This window comes from Mobula birostris, chromosome 4, assembly GCF_030028105.1.
Source record: "Mobula birostris isolate sMobBir1 chromosome 4, sMobBir1.hap1, whole genome shotgun sequence".
In the NCBI taxonomy this organism is placed as follows: Eukaryota; Metazoa; Chordata; class Chondrichthyes; order Myliobatiformes; family Myliobatidae; genus Mobula; species Mobula birostris.
Genome location: NC_092373.1, coordinates 13,085,505 through 13,108,863, shown reverse-complemented (window position 1 = coordinate 13,108,863; position 23,359 = coordinate 13,085,505). Strand labels below are relative to the sequence as shown.

Genomic DNA, 23,359 nt, shown 5'->3' with positions numbered 1-23,359 from the left:
GGACTGGGTCTCGACTTCGCCGAGTCCTGACAAAAGGTCTCAGCCTGAAACGTCGACTGTACCTCTTCCTAGAGATGCTACCTGGCCTGCTGCGTTCACCGGCAACTTTGATGTGTGTTGCTTGAATTTCCAGCATCTGCAGGATTCCTCTTGAAACTGAAAAGTCAATCTGGATTTAAGAAAGGAGTCTAATTGAGTTTTGAGTTGTCAGTACCAGAATAAGTGAGGGAAAACTACTGAAGGTGGTGCATTTTGACTTTTAGAAGATCTTTGATGGGGCCATAAGATAACAAGATTTAGAAGAATTATGCCATTCAGCCCATCAAGTCTTCTGTCATTCAATCATGGTTGATTTCTTTTCCACTATTGTAAAGGAGAATAATACTCCATAATCTAATACAGCATAAAAAAATCCAATAAGTATAAGCAATAAATATAAACAATCCTATTTAACACATTGTATAATTAACTGTTACTTACATAGAAGGTAATGCCAGGTACAAGTCAATGGAATAAAGCACAGACTAGATAGGCCAAGGGCCTACTTGTGCTGTAGTACTCTATGACTCCAAGTGTAGTATATCACCAAGCTACTAACATTAAGACAGTCAGTTACCTTTCTGTCAACTAGCATACCTTGGCAATCAGAGTTAGTATCTGTCACACTGTGTCTTCAGACCCAGTCATTGGATCACACAGAGACAAAGTAAGGAATTTTATTAACAAAAGAGATAAAACAAAAAGTGGAACTTTCAAGGTCTTGGATAACTTGGCTAGAACTGCACTCAGCAAGGATCAGGACCACCAAACCCCAAGGAGTTAACATTGCCCTTTTAAAAATGCTTCAGGGCGTGAAGGAATCCATGCCCAGCTAATTAAAACCCCAGACTGTTTACGAGCTTACAAATAACCACTCTGATAAGAGACAAAACTCTAAGGATATTTACTTGGACACCTGCAAAGACTTGAGGGGAATTAATTGGAAGTATCCAAGGGCAATTGCAACTTAAATGAAAACTAGGAAAGAACTAACCATAACACACACAAAAAACAGAACCACAACAATATGTAATAAATATAACTAATAAAATGCAGAGAGTACAAAAAAAACCACGACTCGAGCTTATGACAATATTCACCATGTATATCAAAGCCATAGGGGGAAAAAGGGGCTTCCCTTCCTCCACCATCAACTCTGCTCTCAAACGCATCTCCCTCATTTCACACACATCTGTTCTCACTCCATCCTCTCGCCAAGCTACTAGGAATAGGGTTCACCTGGTCCTCACCTACCACCCCACCAGCCTCCGGGTCCAACATATTATTCTCCGTAACATCCGCCACCTCCAACGGGATCCCACCACTAAGTACATCTTTCCCTCCCCCACCCCCCGCTTTCCGCAGGGATCGCTCCCTACGCGACTCCCTTGTCCATTCAACCCCCCATCCCTCCCCACTGATCTCCCTCCTGGCACTTATCCTTGTAGGCAGAACAAGTGCTACACATGCCCTTACACTTCCTCCCTCACCACCATTCAGGGCCCCAGAATGTCCTTCCAGGTGAGGCGACACTTCACCTGTGAGTCAGCTGAGGTGATATTCTGTGTCCGGTGCTCCCGATGTGGCCTTCTATATATTGCCGAGACCTGACGCAGACTGGGAGACCGCTTTGCTGAACACCTACGCTCTGTCCGCCAGAGACAGCAGGATCTCCCAGTGGCCACACAGTTTAATTCCACATCCCATTCCCATTCTGACATGTCTATTCACGGCCTCCTCTACTGTAAAGATGAAGCCACAGTCAGGTTGGAAGAGCAACACCTTATGTTCCATCTGGGTAGCCTCCAACCTGATGGCATGAACATTGACTTCTCTAACTTCCGCTAATTCCCCACCTCCCCCTCGTACCCCATCTGTTATTTATTTTTATACAAACATTCTTTCCCTCACTCTCCTTTTTCTCCCTCTGTCCCTCTGACTATACCCCTTGCCCATCCTATGGTTCCCCCCCCACTTTTCCTTCTCCCCGGACCTCCTGTCCCATGATCCTCTCGTATCCCTTTTGCCAATCACCTGACAGCTCTTGGCTCCATCCCTCCCCCTCCTGTCTTCTCCTATCATTTCAGATCTCCCTCTCCCCCTCCCACTTTCAAATCTCTTACTAGTTCTTCCTTCAGTTAGTCCTGACGAAGGGTCTCGGCCTGAAACGTCGACTGAAACTCTTCCAATAGATGCTGCCTGGCCTGCTGCGTTCACCAGCAACTTTGATGTGTGTTGCTTAAATATCCAAATCTGCTAGTTATATGAACTCAGTGGCCACATTATGAGGCATCTCCCGTACCTAATAAGGTGGCCACTGAATGTGTATTTGTGATGTAGCTCATCCACTTCAAAGTTTGACATGTTGTGCATTCAGAGATGCTCTTCTATACACCACTGTTGTAACATGTGGTTATCTGAGTTACTCTCATCTTCCTGTCAGCTTGAAACAGTCCGGCCATTCTCCTCTGACTTCTCTCATTAACAAGGTATTTTCATCCACAGAACTGCCACTCACTGGATTTTTTTTTTGTTGTTTTTTGCACCATTCTCTGTACACTTGAAAGATCTACTGATTTTGAGATACTTGAACCACCCCATCTGGCACCATCAGTCATTCTACAGTCAAAGTCACTTAGACCACACTTCTTTCCCCATTCTGATGTTTTGTCTGAACAGCAACTGAACCTCTTGTCCATGTCTGCATATTTTTATGCATTGAGTTGCTGGTGCAAGATTGTCTGATTAGATATTTGTGTTAATGAACAGGTGTAAAGGAGTATCCAATAAAATGGCCAGTGAGTGTAGAGGTGACATTCAGTCTGGGTTGTGAGGAGCATCAACACAGATATCATGGGAATGTAAACAGGAAAATTGATTGGATGAGAATTTTGTGGGTGGAATATAATTTGGAAAAATGTGTGGTTATCCATTTTGATACAGAAAATACTATATTTAATAGGCTAAATAGTGAAATGAGTTTGTTTAATTGTAATTTTAATTGTAGGGTTAGTAAGTTTGATGATGACACAAAGGTTGGTGGCGTTGTGGATAGTGTTGAGGGCTGTCAGAGGTTACAGCGGGACATTGATAGGATGCAAAACTGGGCTGAGAAGTGGCAGACGGAGTTCAACCCAGGTAAGTGTGAAGAGGTTCATTTGGGTAGGTCAAATATGATGGCGGAATATAGTATTAATGATAAGACTCTTGGCAGTGTGGTGGATCAGAGGGATCTTGGGGTCCGAGTCCGTAAGATGCACAAAGCAGCTGTGCAGGTTGACTCTGGTTAAGGAGACATACGGTGTATTGGTCTTCATCAATCATGGAATTGGAGCCGAGGGGTAATGTTGCAGCTATATAGGACCCTGGTCAGACCCTACTTGGAGTACTGTGCTCAGTTCTGGTTGCCTCACTACAGGAAGGATGTGGAAACCGTAGAAAGTGTGCAGAGGAGATTTACAAGGATGTTGCCTGGATTTGGGGGCATGCCTTATGAGAATAGGTTGAGTGAACTCGGCCTTTTCTCCTTGGAGCGATGGAGGATGAGAGGTGACGTGATAGAGGTGTATAAGATGATGAGAGATATTGATCGTGTGGATAGTCAGAGGCTTTTTCTCAGGGATGAAATTGATGCCACAAGAGGGCACAGGTTTAAAGTGCTTGGGTGTAGGTACAGAGGAGATGTCAGGGGTAATTTTTTTATGCAGACAGTGGTGAGTGCGTGGAATGGGCTGCCGGCAACGGTGGTGGAGGTGGATATGATAGGGTCTTTTAAGAGGCTTTTGGATAGGTACATGGAGCTTAGAAAAATAGAGGGCTATGGGTAACCTTATTAATTTCTAAGGTAAGGACATGTTCGGCACAACTTTGTGGGCCAAAGGGCCTGTATTGTGCTGTAGGTTTTCTATGTTTCTATGTTTAATTGGTTTATTAATTTCAAGTTTATTGCTATTTCAGCCGTACACATGTATACCACCAAATGAAGCAATGTTCCTCCAGATGAGGGTGCAATAACACAGTACATATAATTCACACACAACACATAAAGTAATACTACCACAAATAATCTAACACATAATAAGATATTGAGTATTGAGCACAGGAGATGGGATGTTATGTAGAAGCTGTATAAGACATGGGTGAGGCCTAATTTGTAGTACTGTGTGCAGTTTTGGTCACCTATCTACAGGAAAGATGTAAATAATTTTGAAAGAATACAGAGAAAATTTATAAGGACATTGCCCAGTCTGGAGGATCTCAGTTATATGGAAAGATTGAATAGGTTAGTACTTTATTCCTTGGAATGTAGAAGATTAAGAGGTGATTTGATAGAGGTATACAAAGTTATGAGGGGTATAGATAAGGTGAATGCAAGCAGGCTTTTTCCACTGAGGTTGGGTGGGTCTACAACTAGAGGTCATGGGTTAAGGACGAAAGGTGAAAAATTTAAGAGGAACATGGGGGGAAACTTCTTGCCGCAGAGGGTCATGAGAGTGTTGAACAAGCTGCCAGTGCAAGTGGTGCATGCAAGCTCAATTTTAATGTTTAAGAGATATTTGGATAGGGCCATGCTCTTGATGCAAATTGATGGAAGTAAGCAGTTTAAATAGTTCAGCATGGATTACATAGGCTGAAGAGCCTATTTCTGTGCTGTACTCTTCTATGATCCTATGGCTTTGAGGTGCATTTACATCACAAGTTCAAAAATAATTAATATAACGCCAGTGGTGCTTCGTACGTGGTGACACCTGGGTGGTCGCAGAGAGTTCAGTGGTCTCACAGCCTGGGGAAGAAACTGTGTCCCACCCTGAAAGTTCTTGTCCTAATGCTACAGTACCTCCTGCCTGATGATAGGGGGTCAAAGAGATTGTTGTACAGATGGGAGGAATCATTGACAATGCTTGGGGCTCTGCCACACAACACTCCTGGAAAGTATCTCAGATCACCTACAGCAGTACAGCGGTACAGTTGCAGAGAAACTGCAGTGTAGGTAGACAAATAACATAACTCAAGTCCACAATGAGTTAGATTGTAAGATCAAGAGCTCAGTTTCGTTATACAAGCGGTCTATTCAAGAACCTGCTAAGAGCAAAAGTAAAGCTATCCTTGAGCCTGAGGTGTATATTTTCAAGCTTTTGTCCTTCTTCCCAATGGCAGGGAAGAAGAAAACGGCTGGGGTGGGAGGAGGTCTTTGGTGATGTTGGCTGCTTGCCCGAGGCAGCAGGAGGTGTATTTAAAAGAAATTGGGTGACATTTGTTCACAAGTCACTAAAGATGAATGTGCAGGCAAGGCAAAGCAATATGTTAACCTTCAGTGGCTAATAGAGGGAATATTATTAAAAAAGGTGAATCTCTGCCAGTAATAATCAGCATCAGAATTAGGTTTAATATCATTGGCGTATATCATGAAATTTGTTGTTTTGTGGCAGCAGTACATTGCAATTACTAGTAATGGAACTACCAATACAGTAAGAATTATATATACATATATACATACATACGCTGAGGTAGTGTTCATGCATTCATTGTCCATTCAAAAATTTGGTGGTGAATGGGAAGAAGCTGCTCCTGAAACACTGAGTGTGAGCCTTCAAGCTCCTTTACCGCCTGCTTGGTGGAAGCAATGAGAAGAGGGCGTGCCATCTTTTTTGAGGCATCACCTCTTGAAGGTGTCTTGGATGCTAAGGAGGCTAGTGGCTTAACATCCACTTAAGATCTCCCCCATCTCATTTGACTCCACGCATGGATTACCTTTCTGATTTTCCAAAGGATCAACTTCTGGTCCCTCGCAATCCTTTTGCTTTTAACATAGCTGTAGAATCCTTTAGGATTCTCCTTCACCTTGTCTGCTAAGGCAACTTCATGCCTTCTTTTAGCCCTCCTGATTTCTTCCTTAAGTATTCCCTTACAGTTCTTACACTCCATAAGATTATAAATCGATTGATTTATTATGTATTCAGAAATTTGAAGGCAGAAGGGAAGAAGCTGTTCCTAAAATGTTGAGCATGTGTCATCAGGCTCTGGTACCTCCTCACTGTTGGTAGCAATGAGAAGAGGGCATGTTCTGGGTGATGGAGGTCCCTAATGTTGAATACTGCCTTTTTGAGAAATTTCCTTTTGAAGATGTCCTCTGTGCTGGGGATGCTAATGCTCATGATAGAGCTGGTTGAGTTTGCAACCCTCTGCATGATGTCCTGATGTAAATTTCAGTAGATGTACTCTAGGGAGCATTTTAGTTGTTGCACCACCGTCTGATGTGGATGGGCTACTGCACAGGATCAAAAATAACTGCTGGAAGTTGTACATAAATCCAGCTCTATCAGGGCCACTAGCCTCCCCAGCATCACTGTCACCTGATTTAACATTTTTATAAGAAGTAATAGTGTTCAAGCCCTGTCACAATTGTCGAGCATCCTTCACTGAGTCCAGACTTTCCACATTGCTCGTCAAATGGCTTTCTGGAGATCGTACCTGGAACCCTTGTAACTTTCTTGGTTACCAGACTTGAATGCCTCTGATCTGGTCCTCAGCAGATATCAGATCGCATAGTTCAACCAGGGCTTCTAATTGGGGAAGACTTGAATGATCTTGTGGGGACACACTCATCTACAGCTAGTCCACTTCAACCATGTTGTATTCATTCTGATCCCTTGATGAGCCCTTGAACTCAGCCCAGTCCACGGACTCGAGGCAATCCTGCAGCCTGTCCTCTGCCTCCTGCGACCACATCTTTGTTGTTCTCATCTCTGGAGCTTGAAAGCAGGACAGGAGTCCAGGCAGAAAGACAGACAAGCAAAGCAGAGGTCAAAGGAAAAGCTCGAAAAAAGTCAGAATTGATTCAGAAAAGTCAAGTGCGAAGGACAAAATGGATATCTGATTCTAAACAGATAATGAGTGGAGGGGCACTTCATCTGTATTCAAAATAAGATCAATGAACTTGTGGCAGAGAGCAGTATAAAGGAGCATGATTTAGTGGTCATTATGGAAACATATGGCAGGGAAATTAAATACCCAAGGGTATTAGGTAATAGGAAAGGATAGACAGGAGGTAAGGGAGTTGAGGAAGTGCTCTTAAGAATGAGATCGGGTTGACAATGAGAGACAGTATAGGATCCAAAGAGCACAATTTTGAGTCCATCTGGAAAGAGATTATGAATGCTAAAGGGAAGAAAGTAAAGCATGGCAGGGAGATGTCTATAGGCTACTAAATAATAACAGCTTGTCTTCTGCCGAATGAACACTGGACGGCTAGGCCGACTCCAGCACAGACACCATGCCATATTGCCCTCGGCACTCCGGTGCAGCACGTTGACCCAACACCTGTCTCCTGGGCAACTGCCAACATGCGACACTATGGCTTGAGGCCTAGTTCATGCTACAACCAGGGCCATGCTGCTCCTCTGCTATTTACCAATAAGCCAGTGAATTGGACTTGCAGCATTCCACATCACCAAAGTCCAACAGGGTGTTGCGATCACGAGAAAAGCGACTAAGCCAATCGCTATTAGGCCGCACACAGCCTTCAGGAACCCAGTTTGATGCAGAGAGTAGTATGATCTGTACTGTCCAGCTCTTTCGGCTTCTCTGACAACGAGCAACTCGCTGATGCAGTAGACCTGCAGTACCTCTCACCTCTTAATATCCAGCAGGATTTTGCAATCGTAAAAAAAAAAGTTCAAAAAGACGATAACACCTTTGGTTGGCCCCGTAAAAGCTGTTGTGTCTCAGCACGCCACCATCTTACCAGAAGCCAGCCTTGGGTTACTAAAGAAATAAATGAAAGCATCAAATGCTCATGCAAAGTCGCCAAAGGTTGTGGGAAGCCGGAAAATTGGGAAAACTTTAGAAGGTATCGAAGAGCTATTAAACAAGCAATGAAGAAAGGGAGGATAGATTATGAAATTAAACTAGCACGAAATATAAATACAGACAATAAAATCTTCATAAATGCCAACCTTTCTTTCAGCGGAGAAACTTCCTTCTATGTTCTAGTCTGCATGAGCACGCTGTGTACAAAGTACAAAGTTAGTCCTGACGAAGGGTCTCCGCCCGAAACGTCGACTGTACCTCTTCCTAGAGATGCTGCCTGGCCTGCTGCGTTCACCAGCAACTTTGATGTGTGTTGCTTGAATTTCCAGCATCTGCAGAATTCCTCGTGTTTACAAAGTGGTTGCTGTTTTTTCTACATTAGAACAGCAACTATAATCCTGAGGAAAGTGACATCATCGGCAGTAAGATGGTTGGGTTGAGCTGAGAAGGATGGGAGAGGTGCCAAATAAATGAAAGTCGTTCCTTCCACGGAAAACAGTTCCTCTGACCCATCCACCGTTTCCTCATTCAGCAGATGATAGCACAAACCTGGGCCCTCTTAGCCCCAAATCATCTGGGATTACTTAAAACCGATTTACCTTGAAACGTGCAGAGTTCCTCTGACAGTAGAGGGTCAGATTCTCTCAGCTCAGGCCTAGCCTACTGCCCGCTATGCCATTGGCATTTTGGACAGTGATGAAGGTCCTCCATCTCTGGCAGTGTTCAGGGTTTCATTCATCATATCAGTAGCATGGTTTTCATTACCGTCAGTCACGTAAGTCCCAGGTGGAGAATACCGTCACACTCAGATGTAGAAGGATTCTTTCTTGCTGTTTCAATAACAGTTTTGTTTGACCAGTCAGGGTTGTTAGCCCTGAGCTGAACCCCCAAACCTAGAAGACCAGTGAACACTGGCCTCTACCCTTTGATCTGTTTGCAATGGTGACCCTACCAAGAGCCAAAGCATAAAGCCCTGACTCCAGCCAACATAGCTCTTCAGATCATTGAGGCACGCAAGTTTCCAAACCTTATGACAAGGTTGTGGTCCTGTTGGAGATCTCAGCTTAGGAATATGGAACAAATCCTTCAAGGCGACACTGAAACGGATCAGATTGGACTCAATATCCTGTTTCTGCTATATGGTATAACATTATTCCATTATCAGCCTACTGATAGTTAACTTCAAAGTCATTTTGAAGAGGCCTAGAATACAAAAGCAAGGATGTAATGCTGAGGCATTGGTCAGACCACATTTGGAAGATTGTGTGCAGTTTTTGACCCATTCCCTAAGAAAGCATCTGCTGGCATTGGAGAGGGTCCAGGTGAGGTTCATGAGAATTAGTCTGATGAGGGTTAGCATATGAGGACTGTTTGATGGCTCTGGACCTGTACTTCTAGAAGAATGAGGGAGGATTTCATTGAAACCTATTGAATATTGAAAGGCCTCGACAGAATGGATGTGGTGAAGTTATTTGCTACAGCCGGAGAGTCGAGGACTAGGGGGCATAGCCTCATAATAGAGGGACGTCTATTCAGAACAGAAATAATGAAAAACTTCTTTTGCCAGAGGGTGGTGAATCTGTGGAATTCATTGTCACAGGCCAAGTCATTGTGCAAATGTAAGGCGGAGTTCATAGGATCTTAATCAGGGCATCAAAGGTTACGAGGGAGAAGGCAGGCGAATGGGGCTGAGAGGGATAATAAATCAGTCATGATCAAATGGCAAATCAAACTCAATGGACCAAATAGCCTTGGGTCTTCTGGCCTTAACCTCAACAGTTCCACATCCTCTCTCTGACCTCCAAGACCAACTCTCTATTCTTTTTCATTAAGATGCACCTTGACATTATTCTCTTTGACAACACTTCTGGTCACCTGCGCGTAGCAACCGGGGTTCAGTTCAGCCACTATCCATAAGGAGTTTGTAAGTTTTCTTCGTGACTCTCTGGGTTTCCTCCATGTGGTCCAGTTACCTCCCACATTCCAAAGATGTGTGGTTAATTGGTCACATGGATATAATTGAATTGTGCGGGCTCACTCAGCCAGAAGGGTCTGTTACTGTACTGTATCTCAAAATAAAATAGTTATCTCTTCTTGCGAATTAGCATCACCTTTTATCTTATTGTGAACACAGAACATAGAAAATAGAAGATAGAACATGGAACAGTACGGGAGCAGGCCCTTTGGCCCATAGTGTTGTGCCAAACTAGTTAAACTAATTAAACTAGTCCCTAAATATCCTAGACCCTTAATGCTCAATGATCAAGGATCAAGCTGGATTCGTCAGATACACTACTGTGCAAGGTCTTAGGCGCATATATATAGGTAGGGTGCCATGCCTGAAACTTCTGCACAGTACTGAATTTGTTAATGTGGAGAGGGGAGTGAGTTTCTACATCCGGCGGGAGCAAAGGATGTCAGGAATGGTGGGGGTGGAACGCAACAGGAGCGGTGTGAGACAGGTAGCAGAGAAGGAGTCCCAGGAGTGGGGAGTGTCGCAGGTACAGGTACAACCCAGCCCTGAAATACCAGGCAAGCTCAATTAATTCCAAACAATAGGCTTATTGATCACTATGGAATGTCTCTCTGGTGCTTCCCCGTCTTTGTCTTTTCTCAACCATGATTCCTCTCTCCCTGCCCCCTTCCCACTCACAGTCCACAATAGGGACCAATACCAGTATCAGGTTTATCACCACTCACATACGTCAGGACATTTGGTGTTTTTTTGTGTCTGCAGTACAGGACAATACATAAAATTACCTCAGTACTGTACAAAAATCTTTGGCACCTGGCTATAAAGAATGAAATAAAAGTAAAATTAGAGATTACAGTACAGATATGAAATAAAATCTGCATAAATACATAAATACCAGCATGCATTTACAGTGTAAACGGTATTATAAAAAGTGTTTAAAAAGATTACAGTGCCGTGACTGAGGTAATAGATAGAGGGGGGTGGGGGGTTGCTAACTAGAATGGTTGATCAGATTAACTTGCTGGGATAAGAAACTTTTTAAGATGGCATTTAGGTTTGTTTTAATAGCCCCAACGCCCCAACCAATGCAGATAATTATGTTGTACACCTTTACTCTTCTATCTACTTGTGCCCTTCTTCACTAGCCTGTCTTGGAGCAAAGGACCTGCACACCAAGATCCCTCTGCACATCAGTGCTCCTAAGGGTCCTGCCATTTACTATATATTGTACTAGGACATGGGACATAGAACAGTACAGTGCTGGAACAGGCCCTTCATCCCACGATACTGTGCCAATCCAAGTACATCCACAATCATATGGCCAACTAAACTAATGCCTTATACCTACACAATGTCCATATCTTTCCATTTTCCCCACATTCATGTGCTTATCTAGTGTCTCTTCAAGGTCCTAATGTATCTGCCTCTAACATCACTCTAGGCAGTGCACTCCAGGCATCCACCAATCTATGTAAGGATCTTGCCCCTCACATATCCTTTGAAATTACCCCCCCTCACCTTAAATGGTCATACAGTCATAGAAAAGTACAGCACAGAAACAGGCCCTCTGGCCCATCTAGTCCATACCAAACCACTTCAAAGGCCTTCTCCCATCGACCTGCACCAGCACCATGGCCTCCATACCCCTATCCAAACTTATCTTAAATGTTGAAATCGAGCTTGCATGCACCAGTTGTGCTGGCAGCTCGTTCCATATTTTCATGACCCTCCTGAGTGAAGACATTTCCCCTCATGTTCCCCTTAAAATTTTCACCTTTCAACTTTAACCCCTGACCTCTGGTTGTTGTCCCACCCAACCTCAGTGGAAAAAGCCTGCTTGCATTTCCAATATCTATACTCCTCATAATTTTGTATACCTCGATCAAATCTCCTCTCAATCTTTTACATTCCAAGGAGTAAAGTCCTAGCCTATTCAATCTTTCCTTATAACCTATGCCAATCTTTCCTGGTGTTAGACATTACAACCCTGGGAAAAGGATTCTAGCTATCCACAGTACTCTCACATGTTGCTTACTTATTAATGCCTCAGCTAAGAGAAATAATCCCTCGCTTTGTTATTCAGGCTATTCATAATTTTCCACACTGCTGTCCCTTGTCGACTTAATTTAGCCTCACCATCACTCCCCATCACTGCAATTCTCCGAAGCTAATAACATGATCATTAACCCTCTCACTACTCTCAGAATCAGATTTAATATCACTAGCATATGTTGTGAAATCTGTTAACTTTGCAGCAGTAGTACAATGCAATAAATGAACGCAGAGAAAACGAGAACTAAATTACAGTAAATATGTATATAATAGTTAAATTAAATAAGCAGTGCCAAAAAAAAGGAAATTTAACAAAGGAAGTGGTGAGGTAGTGTTCATGGATGCGATGTCCATTCAGAAATCAGATGGTAAAGGGGAAGAAGCTGTACCTAGATCATTGAGTGTGTGTCTTCAGACTCGAGTACCTCCTTCCTGGTAGTGGAAGTCCTTAATGATGGACAGTGCCACTTTGAGGCACTGGTCCTTGAAGATGCCTGGATAGTATGGAGGTGCCCATGATGGAGATGTTTAATTTCTAAACTCTCTGCAGCTTACTTTGATCCTATGCAGTAGCGACCCCTCCCCCCACATACCAGGTGGTGATACAGCCAGTTCGAATGCTCCACACAGTACATTTGTACAAATTTGCTCTTAAGTACAGCGACACCCTGTCTTTGATGTGCAGACCTGAACTGCCTGTTAAAATCTAATTGTGTCTTTTAACTCTTTTTACACAGTTCCAGCTGTTTATTCTATTCCTTTGTTATTCTAGTACTCTGTATTCATAGATTTTTTTAAACTGAGTTTTCTGGAATAAAATCTAAAATTTCTTCTATAGAAACAGAAAATAGGTGCAGGAGTAGGCCATTCGGCCCTTCGAGCCTGCACCGCCATTCAGTATGATCATGGCTGATCATCCAACTCAGAACCCCGCACCAGCCTTCCCTCCATACCCCCGATCCCTTTAGCCACAAGGGCCATATCTAACTCCCTCTTAAATATAGCCAATGAACTGGCCTCAACTGTTTCCTGTGGCAGAGAATTCCATAGATTCACCACTCTCTGTGTGAAGAAGTTTTTCCTCATCTCTGTCCTAAAAGGCTTCCCCTTTATCCTCAAACTGTGACACCTCGTTCTGGACTTCCCCAACATCGGGAACAATCTTTCTGCATCTAGCCTGTCCAATCCCTTTAGGATTTTATACGTTTCAATAAGATCACCCCTCAATCTTCTAAATTCCAACGAGTATAAGCCTAGTTGATCCAGTCTTTCATAATATGAAAGTCCTGCCATCCCAGGAATCAATCTGGTGAACCTTCTTCGTACTCCCTCTATGGCAAGGATGTCTTTCCTCAGATTAGGGGACCAAAACTGCACACAATACATACAGTATCTCTTGTTTCCACCTTATTCAAATGATGGCAATGAGGCAGTCGTGTCTGAAATTGCTGGAGAAATATTGACGTCACTATAACTTCCAAGATTCAAAGGAACTTGTAATAATAAAATCGTCCCATTAGAAAAAAATGATCTTTAACTGGGTTAACATATCCATTACAACACCGTACCTAGCCTTTTTTGTTATGTTTTTATAAATAAACAATGCTCTCCATAAGAGCCTCAGATACAGGAGCAGAATTAGGCCATTCGCCCATTGAGTCTGCTCTGCAATTTCATTATGGCTGAACCATCTTTCCTCTCATCCCCGTACTCCTGCCTTCTCTCCATAACCATTTATGCCCTGACCAATCAAGAATCTATCAACCTCTACCTTAAATTCATGTAAGGATTTGGATTCCACAGCTGCATGTGGCAAAGAATTCCACAGATTCACTGCTCTCTGGCTAAAGAAATTCTTCCTCATCTCCATTCCAAAAGGACTCCCCTCTATTCTGAAGCTGCATCCTTTGGATTAAGACTCTTCCACCATAGAAAACATCCTCGCCACATCCACTCTATCAAGGCCTTTCACTATTCGATAGGTTTCAATGAGGGCATCCATCATTCTTCCGAATTCTAGTGAATAAAGGCACAGAGCCATAATACGTTTAAGTTTAAAATCTAACCAAGTGTATTTGCTTAATTTGTTGTCTTTTACACATTGGTTGTTTGCTCGTCTTTGTTTGCGTGGAGTTCTCCATTGATTCAATTGTGTTTCTTTATATTTACTGTGTACACCTGCAAGAAAATGAATCTTAGTGTTTTATATGGTGAACTACATGCACTTTGATTATAAATAATAAATAAACAATAATAAATACTTAATTTAATAAGTATTAAATGACAATTGATTTAATAAATAATAATAAATAAATAATTTACTTGGAACTTTTTTGAACTTTGCTTGCCATGAAGTTGGGTCTCTGTGTTGCCAGTCCAAGCTTTTAGGGTACTAGTTTACCAATTTAACAACAGTGCAATTTATATCCCTGTCCCACACCTTGAACACCCACGGCATGGAATAAAATGCTTGCATTGTGCTAATGGAGATGTGGGCATTCAGATCAGGCTTTAAGCTTCATTTTCTCTCTAGTTGATGTAAAAGATCCTGTGGAATTGTTCCAGTTTTGCTAATTCACATTACCAGGTTGTTACCATACTGCAGTTTATGGGAACTTGCTGTGTGTTAACTCATTATGAATGTTAGTCAAGAAGGGGACTTTTTCTTTCTTTCATTCTTTCTTTCTTTCTTTCTCTCTCTTTCTTTCTTCCTTCTTTTCTTCCTTTGTTCTGATTCTTTCTTTCTTCCATTTTTCTTTCATTCTTCTTCTTTAGCTCTCTCTTTCTCTCTTCCATTTTTGTTCTTCATTTCCTCTTCCTAGCTTTACGAGAAGGTCGTAGAACCAACAACAAAGTGCTCAGTCTATCAATCAATAACCATAATGCCATACGATACAGGAGCAGAATTAGACCATTTAGCCCATCTCTCTGCTTCACCATTCAATCATGGCTGAATTTTTAACCCCATCTATTTGCCTTCTCCCTGTAACCCTTAAGCCCCTTACTAGTCAAAAACCTATCAGTCTCTACCTTAACTACATCAAATGATATGGCCTTCACAGCTCTTTCTGACAAAGAATTCCACAGATAAACTTTCCTCTTGCGGAAGAAATTCTAAAGGGATGTCTCTTTACTCTGAATCTGTAGCCTCAGATCCAAGGTTCTCTCACTATAGGAAACATCCTCTCCACATCCACTCTAGCTAGGCCTTTCAATATTTGATAGGTTTCAATGAAATCTCCTTTCATCCTTCTACACTTCAGTACGTACAGACCGAGAGCCTCAAACAATCCTCCTCGGTTAACCCTTTCACTCCTGGGATCATTTTCTCAATCATCTCCCAGGCCTACACAAAAATCCTCAGAAACGGAGCACAAAGTGCTCACAATATCAAAACGCTTTCAGTCCAGTGCAGTAATGAGAAAATACTGCACCAAACAGTGGAGCAGAGTCGATGGCCCAAATGGCCTATGTACTATGGTCGAATACCAATGTGATGTTTTGGATAAGTTCTCAATCTGAGGCTCCCTCTGTCTCCTCAGACTGACTCAAAATGCTGGTGGTAATTTGGATTGTTGACATCAGAGGATGTATGCTGGGACAGTGAGGTAGAGTTAGCTAAAAAATATTAGGACACCAATGTTGAAATCATATTTTTCAGTCAATTATCTGGTTTGTTTTTGTGACAGTTTTCCCAGCTGGTATCCTCCAACCACCATTCTTTAGTAGGTCACAGCCGACTGCATTGAATTTTGGAGCCATTGGCATGGTCATAGGCCATGAATTCACCCATGGATTCGATGACAGCGGTAAGAGAAAAGCACTGACGACAACTCAGAGGGAATACAAGTTTGTGGCCTTTCTGTTTTTTTTTACTGACCATCTGTGCATTTGGTGCAGGTCGTAACTTTGACAAAGATGGCAACCTGGTGGATTGGTGGACCCAGCAATCTGCAGAAAATTTCAAAAACCTCTCGCAGTGCATGGTGTACAAGTATGGGAACTTCACGTGGGATGCGGCAGATGGACAGCATGTATGTTTAACCTAAACACAGGAGATTCTGCAGATACTGGAAATCCAGAATAATGCACACAATGTGCTGGAGAAACTCAGCAGGTCAGGCAGCATCTATGGAGAGGAATAACACCAACTCTTTATTCCTTTCCATAAGATAGTGCCTGACTGTCGAGTTCCTCCAGCATCTGATGTGTGTAAAACCTTGTAGTCATTATGGTTTTGATTAATATTGCATGCCTTGATTAACTTAGGATACTGGATCATTAAGCTGAGGATTAAGGCAAGTGCTGCACAGATGATCCATATATCTGTTCTGCCATTTATTTGGACAATTGCTGATTTGATCATAAACACAAAAGATTCTGCAGATGCTGCAAATCTTGATGTTGGCTGAGACTAGAGCTAGAGGTCATGGGCTAAGGGTGAAAGGTGAAATGGTTAAGGGAAACATATGGGGTAACTTTCACTCAGATGGTGGTGAGTGAGCTGCCAGCAGAAACGATGGATGCAGACTTGTTTTGAACATTTAAGAGAAATTTAGAAAGGTAGAATGAAGGGAAGAGTATGAAGTGCTATGCTCCTCCAGGTGCAGGTCGATGGGACTAGGCAGCATAATAGTTCAGCATGGACTAAAAGGCCTGCAGGACCTGTTTCTGTGCTGTCATGTTCTATGACTCTATGACTATGATCACTTCATCACAGGTTCTGTGCTTTCCTTGCATTCGGTATGTAGTTTCTCTCTGCAGAAAATTCAGAATCGTTCCGGGAGGTATCCACCCAAAACATCTTCAGAAATGTTGGTGGAACCATTGGGTTCACTGTTTCTGATGCACAGGGTTTGTTGTCCTGACAGCACAGGAGATTACAGGGAGATTTAATAGTTATAGAAACATAGAAACATACAGCACAATACAGGCCCTTCGGCACATAAAGCTGGGCTGAACATGTCCCTGCCTTCGAACTATCTAGGCTTTACCCATAGTACTCTATTTTTCTAAGCTCCATGTAGCCATCCAGGAGTCTCTTAAGAGAACCTATCGTTTCCACCTCCACCACTGCCGCCAGCAGTCCATTTGTTAGGATTTAGTTTTAAAAAAACAATTGCTTCCAGACCAGAACTCTCAAAAATAACAAAACACAAAGACTTAAACACAAGAGGTTCTGCTGAGGCTGGAAATCCAAAGCAACACATACAAAATGCTGGGGGGACACAGCAGGTTAGGCAGCATCTATGGAGGGAAATAAACAGTCAATATTCTGGGTGGAGATCCTTCATCAGGATTCCTTGCTCCCTCTCCAGCTTCCCACCTATAACGGGAAGGTCCTACAGTGTGGAAATAATGCCCCTCAGCCCTATTACTCCAGACCAGTCAAGATGTTCATCTGAGCCAGCCTTTCTCTACCTTTTTACCCTGGAGGAACCCTTGAAATAATTTCAGGTCCCAGAGAATCCCTGTGTTCACAGTATGTTAGTGTGATCAGTAAATTGAAGATATAATAATCCAAAAATAATTCCCAATGCACTTGAGAAGAGAATGAATTTTTATCCACCATCTCTTAAAAAAAAGGTAAGCTTAGCTTACCTGTCTTGAAATTAATCTTACCTTCTCTTTAATACATTTTGAAAACTCATAAGGCAAACGTAATAAATTTCTGTTAAATAACTGGCTTACAAATGCTACAATATGACAGTTTAATGAAATCTGTTGACTCATCAACCTGGATAGAGAAGCTGTTGTTTTTCAATTTATCACACCAAACTTCTTCAGCATCATGTGACATGTCAGCAATACATCCACTTATCGTTTAAGAGTGAAACCTTTTCAATTTCATGTATTGCATTTTACCCACTATAACTTTACATGCTGGCATTATAAGGTTCTCACCAACTGTGTGATTTCCTTTTCTGGGTAATAAGTTCTGCTACTAAATAACTTGCTTCCTGAACTTTTTTTCACTAACTGTGACTTTATTAACAAAAGCTTGACTATGTTTGTTTTGAGATTCCAATAGCCGTTTAAAATAATCAGCACTTTTATGTGTCATATGGCTGTGATTTGTAGTTAGTGTCTTTTCAAATTGGCTCTAGTCTTTTCATTGCTGTATTTGTAAGTTGCTTGTCACAGACTAGGCATGTTGGAATAGGACAACTTAGATCACTAGTCCATGTAAAACCCAAGATGGAGCTGACTAAATTTAGTCATAGTCATACTTTATTGATCCCGAGGGAAATTGGTTTTCGTTATAGTTGCACCATAAATAATTAATTAGTAAAAAACCATAAATAATTAAATAGTAATATGTAAATTATGCCAGGAAATAAGTCCAGGACCAGCCTATTGGCTCAGGGTGTCTGACCCTCCAAGGGGGGAGTTGTAAAGTTTGATGGCCACAGGCAGGAATGACTTCCTATGATGCTCTGTGTTGCATCTCGGTGGAATGAGTCTCTGGCTGAATGTACTCCTGTGCCCAACCAGTACATTATGTAGTGGATGGGAGACATTGACCAAGATGGCATGCAACTTAGACAGCATATTCTTTTCAGACACCACCGTCAGAGAGTCCAGTTCCATCCCTACAACATCACTGGCCTTACAAATGAGTTTGTTGATTCTGTTGGTGTCTGCTACCCTCAGCCTGCTGCCCCAGCACACAACTTCCAACTTTCTATAACTTCTTTCAATCCTGTGCAGTGGTCTCCCCATACCAGACAGTGATGCATCCTTTCAGAATGCTCTCCATGGTACATCTATAGAAGTTTTTGTGTGTTTTAGGTGACAAACTAAATCTCCTCAAGTTCCTAATGGAATATAGCTGCTGTCTTGCCTTCTTTATAGCTGCATTGATATATTGGGACCAGGTTAGATCCTCAGAGATCTTGACACCCAGGAGCTAGAAATTGCTCACACTCTCCATTTCTGATCCCTCCATGAGGATTGGTTCGTTCTCCCTCGTCTTACCCTTTCTGAAGTCCACAATCAGCTCTTTTGTCTTACTGACGTTGAGTGCAAGGTGTTGCTGAGATACCACTGCACTAGTTGCTATATTTCACTCCTATATGCCCCCTCATCTCCATCTGAGATTCCATCAACAATGTCTGCATCATCAGCAATTCTGCTCGAATATAACTCCAGTAAGAGACTGATGGTGTTATATTTGAATGCATGTAGTATAAATAAAAAGGAAAATGAACTTGTAGCACAGTTACAGATTGGCATGTATGATGTTTTGGACATTTACTGAATCATGGCTGAAAGAAGATTATAGCTGGGAGCTTAACGTCCAAGGATACACATTGTATTGAAAGGATATGCAGTTAGGCAGAATGGGTGGGGCGGCTCTATTCGTAAAAAAATTGAAATCAAATCATTAGAAAGAGGTGACAGGATTGGAAGGTGTAAAATTGTTGTGGGCAGAGCTAAGAAACTGCAAGGATAAATAGACCCTCATGGAAGTTATATACAGACCTCCAAACAGTAGCAAAGGTATGGTCCACAAGTTACAACGGGAGATAGAAAATGCATGCCAAAAGGTTACAATATGCATGAGGAATTTCAATATGCAGGTAGAATGGGAAAATCACATTGGCGCTGGATCCCATGAGGGGAAACATGGTGGCTTTTTAGAGCAGCTTGTGATTCAGCCCACTAGGGGATCAGCTACTCTGGATTGGGTGTGGTGCAATGAACTGGATTTGATTAGAGAGCTTAAGGCAAAGGAACCATTAGAGGAAAATGATCATAATATGATTGAATTCACTCTGAAATTTGAGAAGGAGAAGCTAAAGTCAGATGTTTCAGTATCACAAACAAGAGAAAATCTGCAGATACTGGAAATCCGAGCAACGCAGGCAAAATGCTGAAGGACCTAAGCAGACTAGGCAGCTTCTGGAAAAAAAGGTACAGTCAACATTTCAGGCAAAACCCTTCGGCAGGACTGGAGAAAAAAAGCCAAGGAGTAGATTTAAAAGGTGGGGGGAGGGGAGAGAACCACCAGGTGCCAGGTGAAACCTGGAGAGGGAGGGATGAAGTAAAGAGCTGGAAAGTCGCTTGGTAAGATGAGGTGAAAGAGGGAAAAGGGGTTGGGAAATGGAGAAGGGGTGGGAGGTGTTGAGGGCCATTACCAGAAGTCCAGAAGTTTGTGAAATCGATGTTCATGCCATCACGTTGGAGGCTACCCAAAAAGAATATAAGGTGTTTTTCCTCCAACCTAAGTGTGGCCTCATCACAGCAGTGGAGGAGGCCTTAGATGGACATATCGGAATGGAAATGGGAAGTGGTATTAAAATGGGTGGCCTCTAGGAGCTCCTGCTCGTTCTGGTGGACGTAGCATAGATGCTCGGCGAAGCAGTTTCCCAGTCTATGTTGAGTCTCACCGATGTACAAGAGGCCACATTGGGAGCACCAAACACAGTAGATGACCCCAACAGGCTCACAAGTGAAGTGTTACCTCACTTGGAAGGACTGTTTAGGGCCCTGGATGGTAGTGAGGGAGGAGGTGTAGGGGCAGGTTTAGCACTTGTTCCGCTTGTAAAGATAAGTGCCAAGAGGGAGATCAGTGGGGAAGGATGAATGGACAAGGGAGTCATGTAGGGGGTGATCCCTGTGGATAGCAGAACGTGGGGGGGGAAGGGAAAGATGTGCTTGGTGGTGGGATTGCCTTGGAGGTGGCAAAAGTTTCGGAGGATTATATGCTGGACGGGGAGGCTGGTGGAGTGGTAGGCAAGGACAAGAGGAACCGTGTCCTTGATAGGATGGGGGTAAGAGCAGATGTGCATGAAATGGAAGAGATGTAGTTGAGGGCGCGTTAATGGTGAAGGAAGGAAGCCCCTTTCTTTGAAAAAGGAGGACATCTCCTTTGTTCTAGAATGAAAAGACTCATCCTGAGAGCAGATGCGGTGGAGACAGAGGAATTGAGACAAGTAGTAATGTGGGACGAGGTGTAGTCTAGGTAGCTGTGAGAGTCCATGGGTTTGTAACAGACATCGGTAGATAAGCTCTATTCTGAGATAGAGACAGTAACTTTACTTCATCCCTCTCCTGCCAGGCTTCACCTATCACCTGGTGGTTCTCTCTTCTCCCCCATCCCCCAACTTTTGAATCTACTCCTCAGCTTTTTTTTCTCCAGTCTTGCCGAAGGGTTTCGGCTTGAAACATCAACTGTACTTTTTCCATTGATGCTGCCTGGCCTGCAGAGTTCCTCCAGCGATTTGTGTGTGTTGTATCAGTACTAGAGAGGCATGAGAGAGGAGTTGGCCAAAATTGATTGGAAGAGGACACTAGCAGGGATGATGGCAAAGCAGCAATGCATGGAACTTCTGGGAGCAATGTGGAAGGCACAGGATATATACATCTCAAAAAGGAAGAAGTATTCTAAAGGCAGATGATACAACTGTGGCTGACAAGAGAAGTCAAAGCCAACATAAAATCCAAAGAGAGGGTATATAATAGAGCAAAAATTAGTGGGAAGTTTGAGGATAGGGAAGCATTTAAAAACCAGCATAAGTCAACCAAAAAGTCATAAAGAAGGAAAAGATGGAATACAGAGATAGGCTAGACAATTAAATTAAAAAGTATAGCAAAATTTTCTTCAGATACAGGATATACATATAAATTGTAAAATAGAGGCAAAAGTAAATATTAGACTGCTTGAAATTGATGCTGGAGAGGTAGCAATGGGGGACAAAAATGGCAGATGAACGAAATAAGTATTTTGCATTAGTCTTCACTGTGGAAGACACTAGCAGTATGCCAGAAGTTTGAGAATGTCAGGGGGCAGAAGTGAGTGAAGTGGTGATTGGGAAACTGAAAGGTTTGAAGCTAGATAAATCACCCACACTAAATGGTCTACATCCCAGTGTTCTGAAAGAGGCGGCTGAAGAGATTGTGGAGGTATTGGTAATGATCCCTCAAGAATCAATGGTTTCTGGCATTGTTTTGGAGGACTGGAATATTGCAAATGTCACTTCATTCTTCAAGACAGAAAAAAGGAAATTACAGCCAGTTAGTCTGATCTCAGTGGTTGGGAAGATTTGTAGTTAGTTGTTAAGGACGTGGTTTTTTGAGTATCTAGAGGCACCTGATAAAATAGGCTGGAATCAGCATGGTTTCCTTCAGATAAAATCTTGTCTGACAAATCTGTTGGAATTCCTTGAAGAAATAACAAGCGGGATAGACAAAGGAGGATCAGTGGATGTTGTCCGTTTGCATTTTCAGAAGGCCTTTGCTGGGGTGCCACACATGAGCTGTTAAAGTTAACAGTCCATGGTATTACAGCAGAGATATTAGATGTTTCCTCTCATGGAGAGTCCAGGGCCAAAGGGCAAGTTTCAAAATAGAGGGACGTGCATTTAGAACGGAGATGAGGAGGTATCTATTTAGCCAGAGCATGGTGAATTGGTGGAATTCATTGCTGCAGGCATGTCATTGGGTATATTCAATGCAGAGGTTGATAGATTCTTGATAAGTCAGGGCATGAAGGGATATGGGGAGAAGGCAGGAGATAGAGGCTGAGAGGGAATTGGATCAGCTTTGATGAAATTGCAGATCAGACTCAATGTTCCAAATTCTCCAGTTCTGCTATGGTCTTATGGTCTTGTATACACACCAATCTCAGTGTGAAGAATTTGCCCTTCACATCCCATTGAAATCTCTCCTCTTTCACCTTTAACCTATGTGCTCTAATTTATGATTCCCTTTACCTGGGGGGGGTGGGGGAACATATTGTGTGCATTCACCCATCTCTGTCCCTCGGGATTTTATACACTCAATTTTTAATTCTCCTGTAGTCTGGAAATCTGACCATCATAACTTTGAATTTATTTAATTTTTCAGTGTCCACATCACTCTGAGAATGAAAAACTTTCAAGATTCAAGATTCAAATTTATTTGTCACATGTACATCATACCATACAGTGAAGTGCGTTGTTTGCTTTAACAATCAACACGCTCGAGAGGGTACTGGAGGCAGCCTGCATGTGTCACTACATCAACACAGTATGCCCACAATGCTTGGCAGTACAACAGAGAACACTACCACCAACAAACCAACAGCAGAAAAAAGTCCCATTCCTGCCTCCCACCCATGCACATACACAGTCCTTTGGCCCCAGCGCAGGCTTCCAGCCTCCAGCAGACACTGACTCAGTCATGCAGTCACGGGGCTTTGACTTCCCCAGCAGACCCACAGAGATTTTCAGATTCCTTCTTATCCTTGTATCCTGAAGCTGTGCCCCCTGGTCCTAGACTCCTCCACTCTTGGAATTATTTTCTTGGGCTTCGTGATTAAAGTGTTATTTGCTCATTAATCGCACAGCTGTTAAAGGAAATGAGCATTCCTTGGCTGTGTGAGGTAACTTGAGGTTAATCAGTAAAGATTTAACAATTGACTCAAACAAGCTATGGAAAGTTGAAGATAGTTCTCTTCATGAATCATCATCATGGCTTGGCTTCGCAAACGAAGATTTA

General features: G+C 42.6%; 1 protein-coding gene across 3 annotated transcripts in view; it reads left to right on the top strand.

The window, feature by feature from the left end:
* LOC140196167 (neprilysin-like) overlaps positions 1 to 23,359 on the top strand; it is a 303,855-nt gene that overhangs the window by 253,357 nt on the left and 27,139 nt on the right. For all 3 annotated transcript variants that reach the window (XM_072254924.1, XM_072254921.1, XM_072254923.1), the window contains exons 18-19: positions 15,565 to 15,684; positions 15,776 to 15,909. In XM_072254924.1, coding sequence (XP_072111025.1) covers positions 15,565 to 15,684; positions 15,776 to 15,909 — 254 coding nt within the window. The remainder of the gene's footprint in view (positions 1 to 15,564; positions 15,685 to 15,775; positions 15,910 to 23,359) is intronic.